At 57.7% G+C, this 13503-nt stretch overlaps 1 protein-coding gene across 3 annotated transcripts in view; it reads right to left on the bottom strand.

The window, feature by feature from the left end:
- GLIS1 (GLIS family zinc finger 1) overlaps window positions 1–13503 on the bottom strand; it is a 237998-nt gene that overhangs the window by 20500 nt on the left and 203995 nt on the right. For all 3 annotated transcript variants that reach the window (XM_032296946.1, XM_032296945.1, XM_032296944.1), the window contains exon 4: window positions 3352–3513. In XM_032296946.1, the coding sequence (XP_032152837.1) occupies window positions 3352–3513 (162 nt within the window). The remainder of the gene's footprint in view (window positions 1–3351; window positions 3514–13503) is intronic.

The following is a 13503-nucleotide window of genomic DNA, read 5'->3' as shown; positions in this document are numbered from 1 at the left end:
TACACTACACACACCGCACTGCACACACACACACTACACACACACACCAAACACACACATACACTACACACACATACCACCACCACACATACACCACACACACATACCACACACATACCACACACATACCCCACACACACATACACCACATACACCCCACCACATACACACCACACACATACACTACACACACACACAAACACACATGCATCTGCACGTGCACAGGCACACACAGGGCCCTACCCTGCCCCTGAGCCGGCCCCAGGACTGTCCCTTGGGGATGCTGATACAAATCCACTCGCTTTCGTCTAAAAGCAAACAAGCTGCCTCCGTGTCTGCAGCGCATTCGCCTGGAAGTGGGCGGCAAGGCCCATCTCCGTGTTTGTTTTTCCAGTGCCTGATGTGTGTAGAACATTCCTCAGGCCCCGCACCCCGTGAGCCCTCAGGAAACCGTGTGGCCGTGCCCAGCCAGCAGCCATGCCCCGCCTGGAATTGCCATGTGGGCTGCAGCACCGGCGGCCTCCCTGTGTCCATGATGAGGACGCTCCGTGTCTGCTGCACAGAGCCCCTGCCTGCCTCTGCCCGTCTGCGCTTGGGGGCAGCTCTGCCGGGAGCGCTCCCCTGTGCAGGCCATGCCGAGCGCTGGTCATCCACCCTCTGCCCAAGCCCCACACCCACTGTACGAGACTCATCCTGCTTTGTAGAAGAAGAAACCGAGGACCCTATTTTGCCCAAGATCCCACAGTGAGGGAAGGGAGGGAGCGTGTGCAGGCCTCTGCTGGAATGCTTCCTCTACTCGGCGGCCTCGAATGGTCCAGTGAAGTGGGCAAGGGGAGAGGGAATCATGCCGGGGGGAAGCCGAGGCCCTGTGCAAGACAGCAGCTTATTTGAGCCCGCTCAGGGGGTCTGTGCAGTCAGGACTCCAGCCCCACAGTGGGAGCCTGGGACATGGCAGGATATGGTCAGCACTGAGTCAGTAAGATGACAGGCAGGGGAAGGCTGCCTAGTCCGAGTGCGGGCCTCATACCTGCTGCCTCAGCTGAGCCTCCCTCTGTCTGAGGCAGGGGTTTTACCTTTGAGGAAGCCCGAGGAGGCCCAGGGAGGCTGGGGGTTTCCTCAGACCTCCAGGACCAGGAGGAAGGGCCACGATCAGAACCGTGGCCTGGGCCTCTCCAGTCTGTTCCAAGAAACCTTCCCACCCATGGAGAGAATCCCACATTCTCCAATGCCAGAGGGGACTGGGGACATGGCTGGTCACCTCTGGAAAGCAAGGCCTTGCCCTGTGAGGGGCCTGACTCAAGGGGCCTCTGGGGAGGGTGTTGGGACTGCAAGCTGGCAACATGGAGCTGCCTGCAGTATTTCTGTGGGGAGCTGGATCCAAGTGGGGTGCTGGGTTTGGCCGCTGTGCCTCCCAAGCCTCCCTGGGACCTCTTGGGGAGACAAAGGCCTGAGATCAGCCTGCGGGCTCATTCTGGGCCCGACCTGACCTAGGCCTTGGGGCTCTGTTCACACACCAAGTGGGGCCAAAGGCCTGTTGCTTTGGGGCTGGGTCCAGGGAATGCAGTAAGGAGGGCGGGAGGAAGGAGGAGGGACACCGAAGAGGGCCTGGGAGGGTAGGGAGAGGGTGTAGAGAGGTCTGGCGCTGTCGGCACTGGCTTGTGGCCTCTGGGAGGCATAACCGGGGGTGCTGGGGCACAGAGTGTGCCTCTCAGGGCCTGGGCCAGGGTGCCACAGGCCCCTTGGGCTAAAAAGGTGACAAAGGCAGGGAGATTTGCTAGTGCCACTCCTCACTTCATGTCTGCAGCACAGCATGTGACAATGAAGCTGGGAAGGGGAGGAGAGTTGGGTTCAGGTTGGGGATGGGGCCCTTCCTTGCCCCCCTCACCCCTGTGCTGGCTGCACCCCCCCAGGATGGCTGCCACACCAGCTTTTCTAACAGAGGGCAGTGGGCTGTGAGTGGCGCAGCCTGAGTTTGTGTCCCAGCTCTGCCACTCACCTGCTGTGGACAGGACAGATGGTCCAGTCTCTCTGGGTCTCAATGTATGAAATGGGGATAACAGCCCCACCCTGGCTGGTCACCAGGATAAACTGGGGGCAGTGTGTGTGAGACTGTGGGGCTGGATGTGCAGGGTGTCCTGCCCCGGGCCTGGCCTGGCCCCAAGAACATTGCTTCTCTGCTGTTTTCTGTGCCCTGAATCTTTTCTGGGTCTTGGTTTTTCTGGCTCTAAGGTAAATGGCTGGAATCAGAGGCCTACAAGTGCCCTTTCAGCTCTGACCTCTGCTGTTTTACAGTCTCCAATTTACCCTGGAGGGGCTAGCTGCCCTCCTGGGCCCATTTCCTCCTCATCTGTGAACTGAACTCAAATTTCCTGGCCCCCTACCCATGGAGTTCCCCAAACACCTGCAGGAATCATGGAGAAGCTGGCCTGGGCCTGGGTGTGGCTCTGCTGCACATGGGGGCTGGGGTCCTCCTGGGGCACATGCCCCTCACCCAGGTCCCCGTGTAAAGCCCAGGTCTGAGTCGACTGTGCCACCATCCAGCTGTGTGATGGTGAGCAGGCACTGGCTTCAGGAGGCCCGCTTCCCTCATCTGCCAAATGGCTTAGTGACTGTCCCTGCTCAGTGTGAGGGGTCGGTATGATATCCTGGGGGGCGAAGTTTTAGGAAGCGCTCTATTAACGGCACATGGGGGGCTGCCTGGGCAGACACTAGAATAAAGCTGCTGTTATCTACTGCCTGGTGCAAACAAGGGCAGGGAGGTAGGAAGGAGCCAGCATCTGGAGGCCCGAGTCACCTGCAGGAGCCTGGAATCTTAGGCACTGCCCACCTCAGCTCCTCACCTGCAGGGCTCAAGGGACAAAGGACTGCCCTGGAGAGCCTCTGGTGTGTGTCTGTGGAGAGGACAGGAGGAGCAGGGAGCAGTCTGCTCCGGGCGTTGCTGACAGGTCCCAGGGAGGGGACGCAGGAGGGCGAGTGCGCTCTCTCCATGAGGCTCTTCATGGCTCTGGAGCCCAGGCTGGTACCCATGGGCCAAAGCAGTGCTCCTCAACTGGGGCAGGTTTGCCTCCCCTCACCCCCAGGAACATTTGGCATCAGAGAGTTTTGATTGTTGCGATTGGGTGTGGGAACATCGGCTCCTTTCTAGTGGAGAGAGGCCGGGGATATGGCTAAACATCCTAGAATGCAGAGGACGCCATCCAACCCACCGTCCTGCCAAGCATCGTTCTGCCCAGCATCGTTCTGCCCTAAACATCAGTGGGGTTACAGGGCAAGGCAGGGGCTCTGCGCTGAATGAGCAGCAAGTGTGTGGCCTCCTCCACCCCGCGCTGGGCCTCCGCCTGCTGGGCCTACCGTGTCTAGGTGGGTTCGCTGGTGCTTGGCGCGGTCGCTGGAGTTGCTGAAGGCCTTCTGGCAGCCCGGGTGCTGGCACAGGTACGGTTTCTCGCCCGTGTGGCTCCTCAGGTGGATCTTGAGGTTCTCCAGCCGCGAGAAGGCCTTGCTGCAGCCTTCAAACTGCAGGAGAGGCTGGTGAGGGGCACTCCCAGCCCAGTGGGCACCCCACCCCTGCATGGAAATTTGCCCCCCAGGCCCGCCTGGCCCCAGCACCCCTGCCTCTCCCATCCTGCCCGAGCCTCTGGGAGCTCCGGATCAGCTACCACAAAGTGCTCAGGGTTCGGGCCTTATCTGGAAAGGCCCAGCAAGTCCAGAAAAATAGCACCCTGACTTAGAAGTGGGGCATGAGGGCTGGAGAAGACGGTGGCCTTTCCAGTTCCAGGCCCGAAAGGCTCCCCTCCCCAGGGTCATCGGAAGTGCCGAGCAGCCCTGGCCACAGCACAGGCTGAATCAGGACTCTGAGGCAGGTGTCCTGGCACAGACAGCCTGAGATGTGGACGGACCCACAGCGTGGGTCCGAATTGGGCTTGGCCCTGGAGAGGCATTGGGCCGTGCTCTTGACCCTTCTGTGCTTTGTTTCCTTGTTTTCAAGCTTGAGACAGCGTGGCCGCCACTCAAGGCCACTCAAGGCTGAGGGCCCCAGGGGGTAGGACACTGAATGACGTGGGGCTTGTCCATCTGGAGCACAGAGTCAAGGCTAACTGCTGTCAGAACAAGAGCCACATTTGCACACCGAAGGGCCCTTCATAGATCCTGTGCCTCTGTGATCAAATACAGCCTACACACCTCTCCCTAGGCCCACCCCATGCCCTAGACCAGCAGCAGGAGTTGGCCAGACAATTGCCAGCCTTTTTTCATTCAAGTCGCTCAGCAAGGAGTGTCCCCTCTTTCACAGCCACTCACCAACCTCCCTCAGCCCTCACAGCCACCCAGCAACCTCCCTCAGCCTTCAAAATCCAGCTCAAAATCTGCCCAGTTGGGGCAGCAGCCTCTGATCCTTTAGTGTGACAAGCTCCTCCCTCCGGCGTCTTCCCATCTGTCCCTGTCCCAGCCAGGCTGATGTTCTGGCCATGTGTTCACATGGGTGGAAGGAGGAGACCCATGCTGACAGGTGCCTGCTACATCCAGGTGTGGCGCTGGGTGTTGGACACACAACAGCTGTGAAATATAGGGCATCAATGTCCCCATCTCAGAGATTGAGGCTTCACGTGGTCAAGTGACCTGCCCAAGTTCACAGGGCTGTGACGTGGCAATGACAGGACTCAGGCCAAGTCTGATGCCAAAGGGCAGGTGGCTCTGCTATGCCCTCAGCATTCCTAGGGCAGGTGACCCTTGAGGAGGAAGGGACTGGAGGAGGCTGGCCCCCTCTCATGAGCCAATGATTTCATGTCCCAGGTCCAGGGCTGAACAGCCAACCATGAGCACCTAACCCAGATTAGGACCCACAGGACCCCACCCCTCTGAACCAGGGGCCAGCGTGGGCTCCCAGCAGCAGGTGGCCCAGGATGAGCTGGGAGCAGCCGTGTTCCCTGAGGACTGGCTCTCCCAAAGCCTGCTCTTTATACCCGTTCTCTGGGGCTCATCTGGGGAGTAGGGGGAGGAGCTGGTGCCTGGAGAGAACTGTGAGCTCATTTCAGACCCTGTGATCCACCTGGCTGATTTTCATGGCCTTGGCTCAAGGCTGTTCAGCACATTGTGTAATTTCTGTTGTGAGGCTGTTCACTGGGACAGACTGACAGATTGGCTCCAGTCTGTGCTGAGTGCCACAATGCAGAGAGAACTCACACACGGGTCCTGCCCTCTAGGAGTGCAGAGCCCACGTGGGAGACGCACACCTGCATACCCCCACAAAGCAACGCGATTGAACTGTCATGGAGGGAAACACCGGGGCTGTGGCAGCACAGAGGAGATGCCTAAGGCAGCCTGGGGGCCCCAAGACGCTTCCGAGGGCTTGATGGCTGTAGTGAGCTTAGAGAGACATGTAGCAGTGTGGAGACACAGGCAGGCAGCTATACCAACATTGATGTATTCACTTCATTCAGTCTCTGGCCTGCCTGAGCCCTGAACCATCCAAAGAAGATAGTGGGGTGACGCACACTGAAGGCCAAGGAAGGGCAAGCTCAGAGGCACCAAAGCATGATAAGGGCACTGATCCCTGTGAAGGCCCCTGAGTGGTTGATGTGTTCATCACGCTGGGGGTGGGCTGGGCTCTACTGGGCAAGGAGCCTGCAGGGAGGTCAGAGGCCAGATAGTATGGACTCAGATGCCAGGCCAGAGAGCCTGGACTCCACCTTGGGGACAGTGGAGACCCGTCTCCTAAAGAAGGGAAGGGACAGGGTCAGATATGTGATGTAGGAAGACCCCTCTAGCTGCAGGGGACAAGCGGGGACTCGTGGAGAAGACAGGAAGATGGCAGCGGTAGCAGTTCTAGATGACGGGCACCAAGGCCCCATGCAGGGCACAGGCCAGGCAGAGCTGCTCAGACAGTCACGAGAGACAATGGTCCCGGGAGAGCTCCCTACACGCCTGTTCCATGGAAGCCCAGCCACAAATCCGGGCCGTGCCCTGCTGGGGCTGGTCCAAGGCGAGCCGCCCACAACTGGGTTTTAGACATTGTTCCACTTCCTATTTCCAGATGCTGTGCTTTTTCCATGCATCCAAACCAGAAGGAAATCCTCTTTGGGCACTAAATAGGACACAAGCCACCCCTCTTGCTCGCCTGCAATGGCTTTGTGCCAAGTTCACCCCAACGTGAGATGGGGGAACCCAGGCTGGAGAGCGGGGCTTCCTCTGGGCATCCAGCTCATCCCTTTGTTCCCCTCTGGCCCATGCAGGGCAGGAGGTATCTGCAGCAGAGGGCAAAAACTCCTCTGGGCTGCGTGCTTTTCCCAACTCTGGGAGAGTGCTGGATGGTGGACCACAATCCACACAACCATCTTCTCCCTGAGGTCTGTGTATTCCCGCCTCAGCCAACTCTCCGCTCAGCACAGTTGCTCCTACCCCCACCTTGTTCAGACTGTCCCCCTCCTGGGATTCCTTGCCTTCCAACTCTCTGACAATCTAATTCATGTTTTTCAAACACAGGATCTGCGCTTGGTTCTTCCAGCATGGACTCAACTGCCTCTCCCATGCAGACGCTCCACATGTTATCTGCAGGAGTGAGACTGTTTCTGAACCTGTCAGGAATTTCCACGCCCTCAGGCCTTTGCTTCAGCTGTTCCCTAGGCCTGGAATGCCTTTCCTTCATTTGGTCATTTAGCGAACATCAGCTCCTGTTGCTTAGGCACTCCCTCCGAGAAGCCTTCCCCACCCTTCCCCACCCGTCCTCTGCGACATCCATGGGCTTGTGAGGTGGGTTTCCCTGCACAGCTATGGCCTTCTCCCCTGGCTCCAGGCTGAGAGTTTGAGAGTTTCCTTGAGGGCAGGGCTGGTGTCTCAATCATGGGGCAAAGGGTGGGACAGAAGCATGATCTTGGGGTTTCTGGGCATGCAGTCCATGCACCCCCTCACCTCAGTGTTGGGCAAGGTACCCCAATACATGCATGTGCACTGATTCCCGTTCTGTGCCCATGTATGTTGGCCCAGCCTTGTCTTGCTCCCTGCCCCCTGGAACTTCCCAGAGCTGAGCTGCAGGCTAGGGTATAATAAGCAACTGGCCAGGATACCCTGATGGGAGTGGCCTGTGCCTCCAGGTGGAAGCAGTGGTAGCAGCAGATGGCAGGACACTGCCCCATCAGGACTGGTCTGGGATAAGGATGCTGCAGGCAGCCCTGGCAGAGCCAGAGCCATGCCCCATCAGAACCAGACATGCCAGGGGTCCTGAGGGTCTATGCGCTCTGCCTGCAGCTGCCTGCCAAGGTCCCTGTGGTCCTTCCCAGCCAACAACTCTACAGATGGGAGCAACAGAGGCACAGAGAAAGGGATGGGAGCGACCATCAGTTCAGCACCTACTGTGTGCTCAGCTCTGTGGGGCTGGTGCTGTCACAAATGTGGTGTCTTATCCTCTCCACCGCCCAGTGGGCAAGTAATACTGTCCCCACTGACAGATGAGGAGCTGATGCTCAGGGTGCAGCCAGCATAGGAGTTACAGACATGGACCGGGTGTAGACCCAGCCCACAGGGAGTGCTTTGGGTCCCAGGAGCAGCCTCCAATGAATGTGAGGTAGCCTTTGAGGTGGGCGTGGCTTGAAGGGGCTGCATCCACAGGCTGTGTAGGGCTGGGAGGGCTGTAGGGAGGGAGCCCCACACCATTGTGTCATGGGGGCACAGATACTGCAGAATGGATGTGGAGGCTTGTTAGAGCAGAAATGCAGCCCTCCACCACATCCCTGACTTCAGACCTCGGCTTCTCAGGGGGAGGGTGGACTTGCCTTAAGGTAATGGCACCACGACCTGAGGCCATCGTGATGATTCTATGGCGCCTGCACCACAGGGAGTGCCATTGGGGCGGGGCCTTCCTGACACCCCGGTTGCCTTGGGCTCTAAGGTATAGGCTGGCAGAGCAGACCCTGGACCCCCATTGCAAGGGCTGAATGCTTCTCCATGGGGGTGAGGGAGGGGGATTTTTACCCCTGTGCCAGGGGCACTAAGCCTGGACTATGCCACAGGCAGAGCTGCCATCTCTCCCGAGAAAGAAGTGAGCCATCAGCTTGCAACACAAGGTAAACCCTGCGGCCTGAAAGCCACCTGTGCACCCCATCCCTCCACCCCCACCTTATCACCCACCCCATCCCTGCTACTGTGCACCCCCCATCCTTCTACTCACCCACTTCTGGGAGTCGCTCGCTCATCCTCTCCTCTTTGAGCACACAGGTTCTTATACTCAGCTGCCCCTCTGTGTACCTGGCAGTGTGCTGGGAGCTGAGACCCAAAGACTGACAGCTCCAAACACAGTGGAATGTGTCCAGAGCCCTAGGAAGGGGCTGACCTGGGGGCTTCTGGCTGGCAGAGGTTGGGGAGCTACAAAAGCCTTCACAGAGGAGCTCAGCCCTGCCCCCCAGGCAAGGGCTGGACACATAGAGCCAGGAAAAGCATTCCAGGGAGAGGGCCAAGCATCAACAAAAGCAGGGAGGCTGGAAGGGCGGGGTGGCGGTGGGGGGATATGTTCTGGAAACAGCCAAGGACCTGCTGAGCAGAGAAGGAAGAGGGGCAGGGAGAGGAGAGGTGAAAGTAGAAATGGGAGTTTTCAGGGCTCCCTTCATTCGAACACATGGGGTAGTGATTCCTTCTGGAGCAGGCAAGTTTGGGGATTTTTGATCCCAAAAGACCTCACAGAAACCCCCCATGCAATGATGGATGTGGCCCAGCAAATGGTGGACACAGGCTATTCACCTGAGGGACTCCAGCGAGACTTCTGTTAGCTGGACCACCCAGCACATGCAGGGCTGAAGTCCTGGGTCAGGCTGTCACTATTTCTTCCATCTGCCTTTACTAAGCACTCACTGTGAGTCCTGACACTGGGCTGGACCGGTGCAGGAGGGTGTAACATGGGCCACTAGGCCTCATGCACATATGGCCCTGAGTTGCTGGCACAGGGCCAACCCACTGTGGGGCCTCTCTGTTCCTCATGGTGGGTGGCTGGGTGGGTGTGGGGCCCCTGACCTCCCACCTACCTGGATGCTTGAGCCAGGAACATCTTCCCTCCTCTGTGGCCCCTGCATCCAACCCAGCCACCAACCCAGGAAATGCCACCTTGTAAGCACCTTCCAGGTCTGCCCCCATCTCTTCCTATCCACTCCACTGCCCAAGTCCACACCCAGGGTCACTTACCTGGTGACTGCACCAGGTGCCATCCTGCCTCCCTCCTGCCCCTCCCAACCCATTTCCACAAGGTATCCAGAAAGACTTAAGCCCATAGGTCTTCGTCCCTTCCTGCTTGAACCCTGCATGGCTCCCCAGTGCCTTGACATGTATAGATCCTCACCCTGGCATTCTGGCCAGTATGATCTGGTCCCTTGGTCCTGGCTTGGTGGCATCTGTACCCACCAACTCCCATACCCACACCACTGCATTCCAGCATCAGAGCAGCCTGAGTGCAAAGCTGGCCTCCACACTTCCCTATCCGATGAACTAGGGTGAGCTCATTTCATTTGTCAGAGACCAGATACCTCAGCTGTAAGAAGGGACACATGGTGGGGGCTCTGTGAATTACTGTGTGCAGAGGCACCAGTGCTCTGGCACTGTCTGTGCATGCAGAGAATGACATGGGTACCTCCTGTTGAGGGCAGATTGGAAACACACTGGCTTGAATAACCAAAAACACGATAGGCTGAACTGGCCAGAGGGAAAGGCTCCCACGCCATGGGAACGGAGAAGGTGATACTGCGGGCAGGGGGTACCCAGGATGGGGAGAAGGAAGAGCAGGACTATCTAACAGTCTTGAAAAAGGATAGGTGGTTAGGTTTTTTTATTTACCTCAAAATACACAAACAGTAAAATATATTCAAAGATGAAGTTGGGGTGAATTCAGAATGACAGAGTGACTGGGTGACTCCCTCTCTGATGCCTACCATAGGCCAGGTGCTGCTTGTGTTTCATTTAATCCAGGCCAAGTGCCCCTCTGGGGAGCTCCTTTCCAGCCCACTCTGCAGAAGAAGAAACTGAGGCTCCAGGTCACGCAGCCAGTCAGTGACCAAGCAGGGATCTGACCTCTGGTCTGGCTGACGGGTCTGTATGTGTTTCTAACCACTCTGGCCACTGCCTCAGGAACTCCTACCTGAAACACCAAAAAATAAGCTCTCTCTCAGGAGCTATTACTGTCAATTCAAACAAGGCTGTCACAGGTTCCATTCCTGGGGCAAAGCCAGGCCAGGCCCAGCCCCAGAGCTGACGCTGGGAAGGGAGGATGCCCATTGTGGATGCCCAAATGCAGAAAGGAGAACCAGGCAGCATGGCAGGGAAGAAAGTACCAGCTGATCCACAGAACAGCCTTGACAGGCCCAGTTCCCACATGTGGGGCATGTTACAACAGAAGATTAAAATAATGGGGGAAAATACCCCGGGAACCGTGAAGCTCAGGCCATCTGGAGTTTTATAGTGACAGGCAGGGGAAAATCACAACCTAATTGAAAAATGTCCACTGCAATCCATTATCGCTGCATGCAGCTCGCAGAGCAGAGGGCAGGAGATGAAAGAGGGGAGCCATCAGGAGCCAGGGAGGGAGTGGCATCCTCGCCTCTGGGCCAAGCCCAGGGACCCCTCAGCTCTGACTGGAGCAGGGGGAGGGTTGAAGCCCAGGACCAGCTGGGCACTGGCTCAGACATTCAAATTGCAGGCCAGGTCCACCTTCCTCAGCAAGCTGCCTTCAGAGCCTTTCATGCATCTGTGGAACGGCTAGGAGCGTGCAGGGAGCCCAAGTGCAGTGCCTGGCATGCTGCTGGCACTGAGTGATGGCTCTTCTCTCCCTCTGGCCCCTGGGGAAGAACCAAGGGCCGTTTCACATGTGCGTTGGTGACACCATGCCACAAACCAAAGTGCCACATTCTAAGTGATGCAGACAGAGGTTTGTGCTGCGGCTCCACCACCATAAGCACGAACCTGGGCTAGTCACGTCTCATTTCTGTCCTCATTTTTCTCCTCTCTAAAATGGGGCCACCACAAATGGCTGGTAGAAATAAAGAAAAAAATGTGCCCAGCATAGGAACTGGCACGTAGCTGGTGCCTAATGAATGTCAAATTTCCTGCCTGCGGCTGGCATGGCCAAAGAGGAGGCAGGGTTCAGTTTCTCATGCTCTCTCTAAAAATCTGGACCCAGAGTGACGAGGAGGTTAGAGGGAACAGGGCACGTGTCGGGGCAGGGGAGGGAATGCCTCCAGTTCCAGCATTTGCCAGTGACTTGCTTCTAAACAAACACATTTCTGGTTTAAGGGTAAAATATATTGGGTTACAAAAGCCTGGCGGGCCATTCAGGGATCAACTCCTCATTTTTGTACAAACTTTTAAGTTACTATACAACAATAATTTGGATGGGAGAGATGTGCAGTGCCAGATCCTTCTACAAGATGTCAAATAATCCTGCGTTTGGCCAGCTCTAAAGGCCATCCAGCTGGGCACTGAGGGCCACTCGCCCCCGCACTCTGGGAGGGGCCGATGGCTGGCCTGAGGCTACTGTCCTGTGCTCCCCCATGGGGCTCCCCCAGGTTCCGTTCAGAGTCTGGGGCTTTGCCAGTCCTCTGGGGGGAGGTTGAGGCAAGAAGGGAAAGGACAGACGGGAGGAGGGTCCTGGGGGCAAGGCTGGAGGGCACCGGCCCAGGCTCTGTGATCTGGACCATGAGGCCCTGGAGGGTCTGGTGTTTGGGGATGTGGTGCCACCCCGCATACATGAATGGAAGCGAGGGTGGGGTGCAAGGGAGACTCCCCAGAATAGCAGCTACCACGTTGACCACATGCCCAGGACGAGCCAAGCTCTCCCTAAACACCAGCTCACTAATCCTGCGACCACCATTGTTTTAGAGGTGGAAACTGAGGCTGAGGGCGTTTGGGTGAGTCCCAGAGCTCACTCATGGGCTGGAGCCTGGGTTCGCCTCTAGTGCTGAGTCTGTGCCCTGAGGCACACTCCAGTCCCAGGCAGCCATGACCGAGCACTGCACAAGGGGCAAGGCCATCTGCTTACTGGGCCTTCATACCCACGTGGAGTAGCTGGCAGGCCAGGGAGGGCTGGGAGCACACAGTAAGGCAAGGGAGAACGGGGCAGAGGGGAACACACCTCCTTATGGGAGCCCTTCCGGGTGGACCTGTCCTTGGGAGGAGGGTCCCAAGGCTGATGGGGTGGGGGCTGCAGACGCCTGACCCTTCCTCATCAGGAATACACTGACAGCTCTGGCTGGGTCCTTCTCCAGCAGAAAGTCCCCGTCTGGGCAAGAAATGGGTTCCTGTTCCCAGCAGTTGAGGGATCTCCTGGAAAGGTGGCCGGCCAGCAAGGATCAAGAGGGCCACCCTTCCAGGGTGTGTGGAACCCTCAAAAGCAGGAGGTGCAGGGAGGGCTGCGTCGGCTTCTCTTGGGGCCCAAGTGGACAGGTGGGATCCAGGGGCTCTCCCAGTGCTGAGCTGTGGCTGGACATCGTCCGGGATGAGGGAAGAGGCTCCACCAGGGGCCAGGGCTCTGCAGTGAGCAGAGGGCATAGAACGGCTGACATACACACACCAAACCACCAGCCACAGGCCGGAAACACGGACATTCACACACTCTGACGTGAAACACCTCTCCTTCCAGCCAAGCCACATGGCAGAGACAGAGCCCCAGGACACCAACACACACACACACTGATTCACACACACACCAAGACCCAGAAGCTCCCTCACACACATACACACACACACACGTACACACTAATTCACCACACATACCATACCCCCACATATATACCACATAACGCGCCCACACATATCATACCACACACACCACACACGCACTCCACAGCACGTGAACACACCACACACACACACACACACCATACCTCACATCACAGCACACCCCAACACAAAAACATCATACCTCCCACATACATGTGCCACACCCCAACATACACACACCATACCACACACACACACCCCACACCGCATACACACCCCCATCACACACACGCATACAAACACCATACACCTAAACCATGTCTACACCCCACGATTCATCACAAAAACACACTGGACAGGACACACATGCTCGCACATATGCCCAAAGACACCCTAGCCCCAGACCCGCCACATTCATAAGCACACTAAGCCCCACCCCCATACTGCCCCACCCCCATACCGCCCCACCGCCCCACCCACAGCGCAGCACCTGGAATATGGATGTGGGTGCGGGGTCCATGGAGGGGCCAGGTCCACTGCACCTCCTGACCTCTGCGTGGTGGGTCATCTAACCTCGGGACCACACACACAGCCAAGGGATCCCCACTGACCTCACTAGCCCACTCTTGGGCACAGGTGTTCCTTTCCGCCTCCAGGCCTTTGCCCATGCTGTGTCCTCTGCTCAAGGTGCCCCTGTTTACCGGCCAGTCCTCCCTGCCGCTCTAGGCTTGGCTCAAGCCTGAGGCCTTCCTAGTTCTCTCACTGACCCCAGGGCTGTGGCCAGGACTGCTGGTCCCTCACTGCTCTCCTGTTCCTGCA

Source organism: Sapajus apella, unplaced genomic scaffold (genome assembly GCF_009761245.1).
Source record: "Sapajus apella isolate SASKATOON/1434 unplaced genomic scaffold, GSC_monkey_1.0 scaffold36, whole genome shotgun sequence".
NCBI lineage: Eukaryota > Metazoa > Chordata > Mammalia > Primates > Cebidae > Sapajus > Sapajus apella.
The sequence above is the reverse complement of the archived record's forward strand: the minus strand, read 5'-3'. Positions and strand labels throughout refer to the sequence as shown.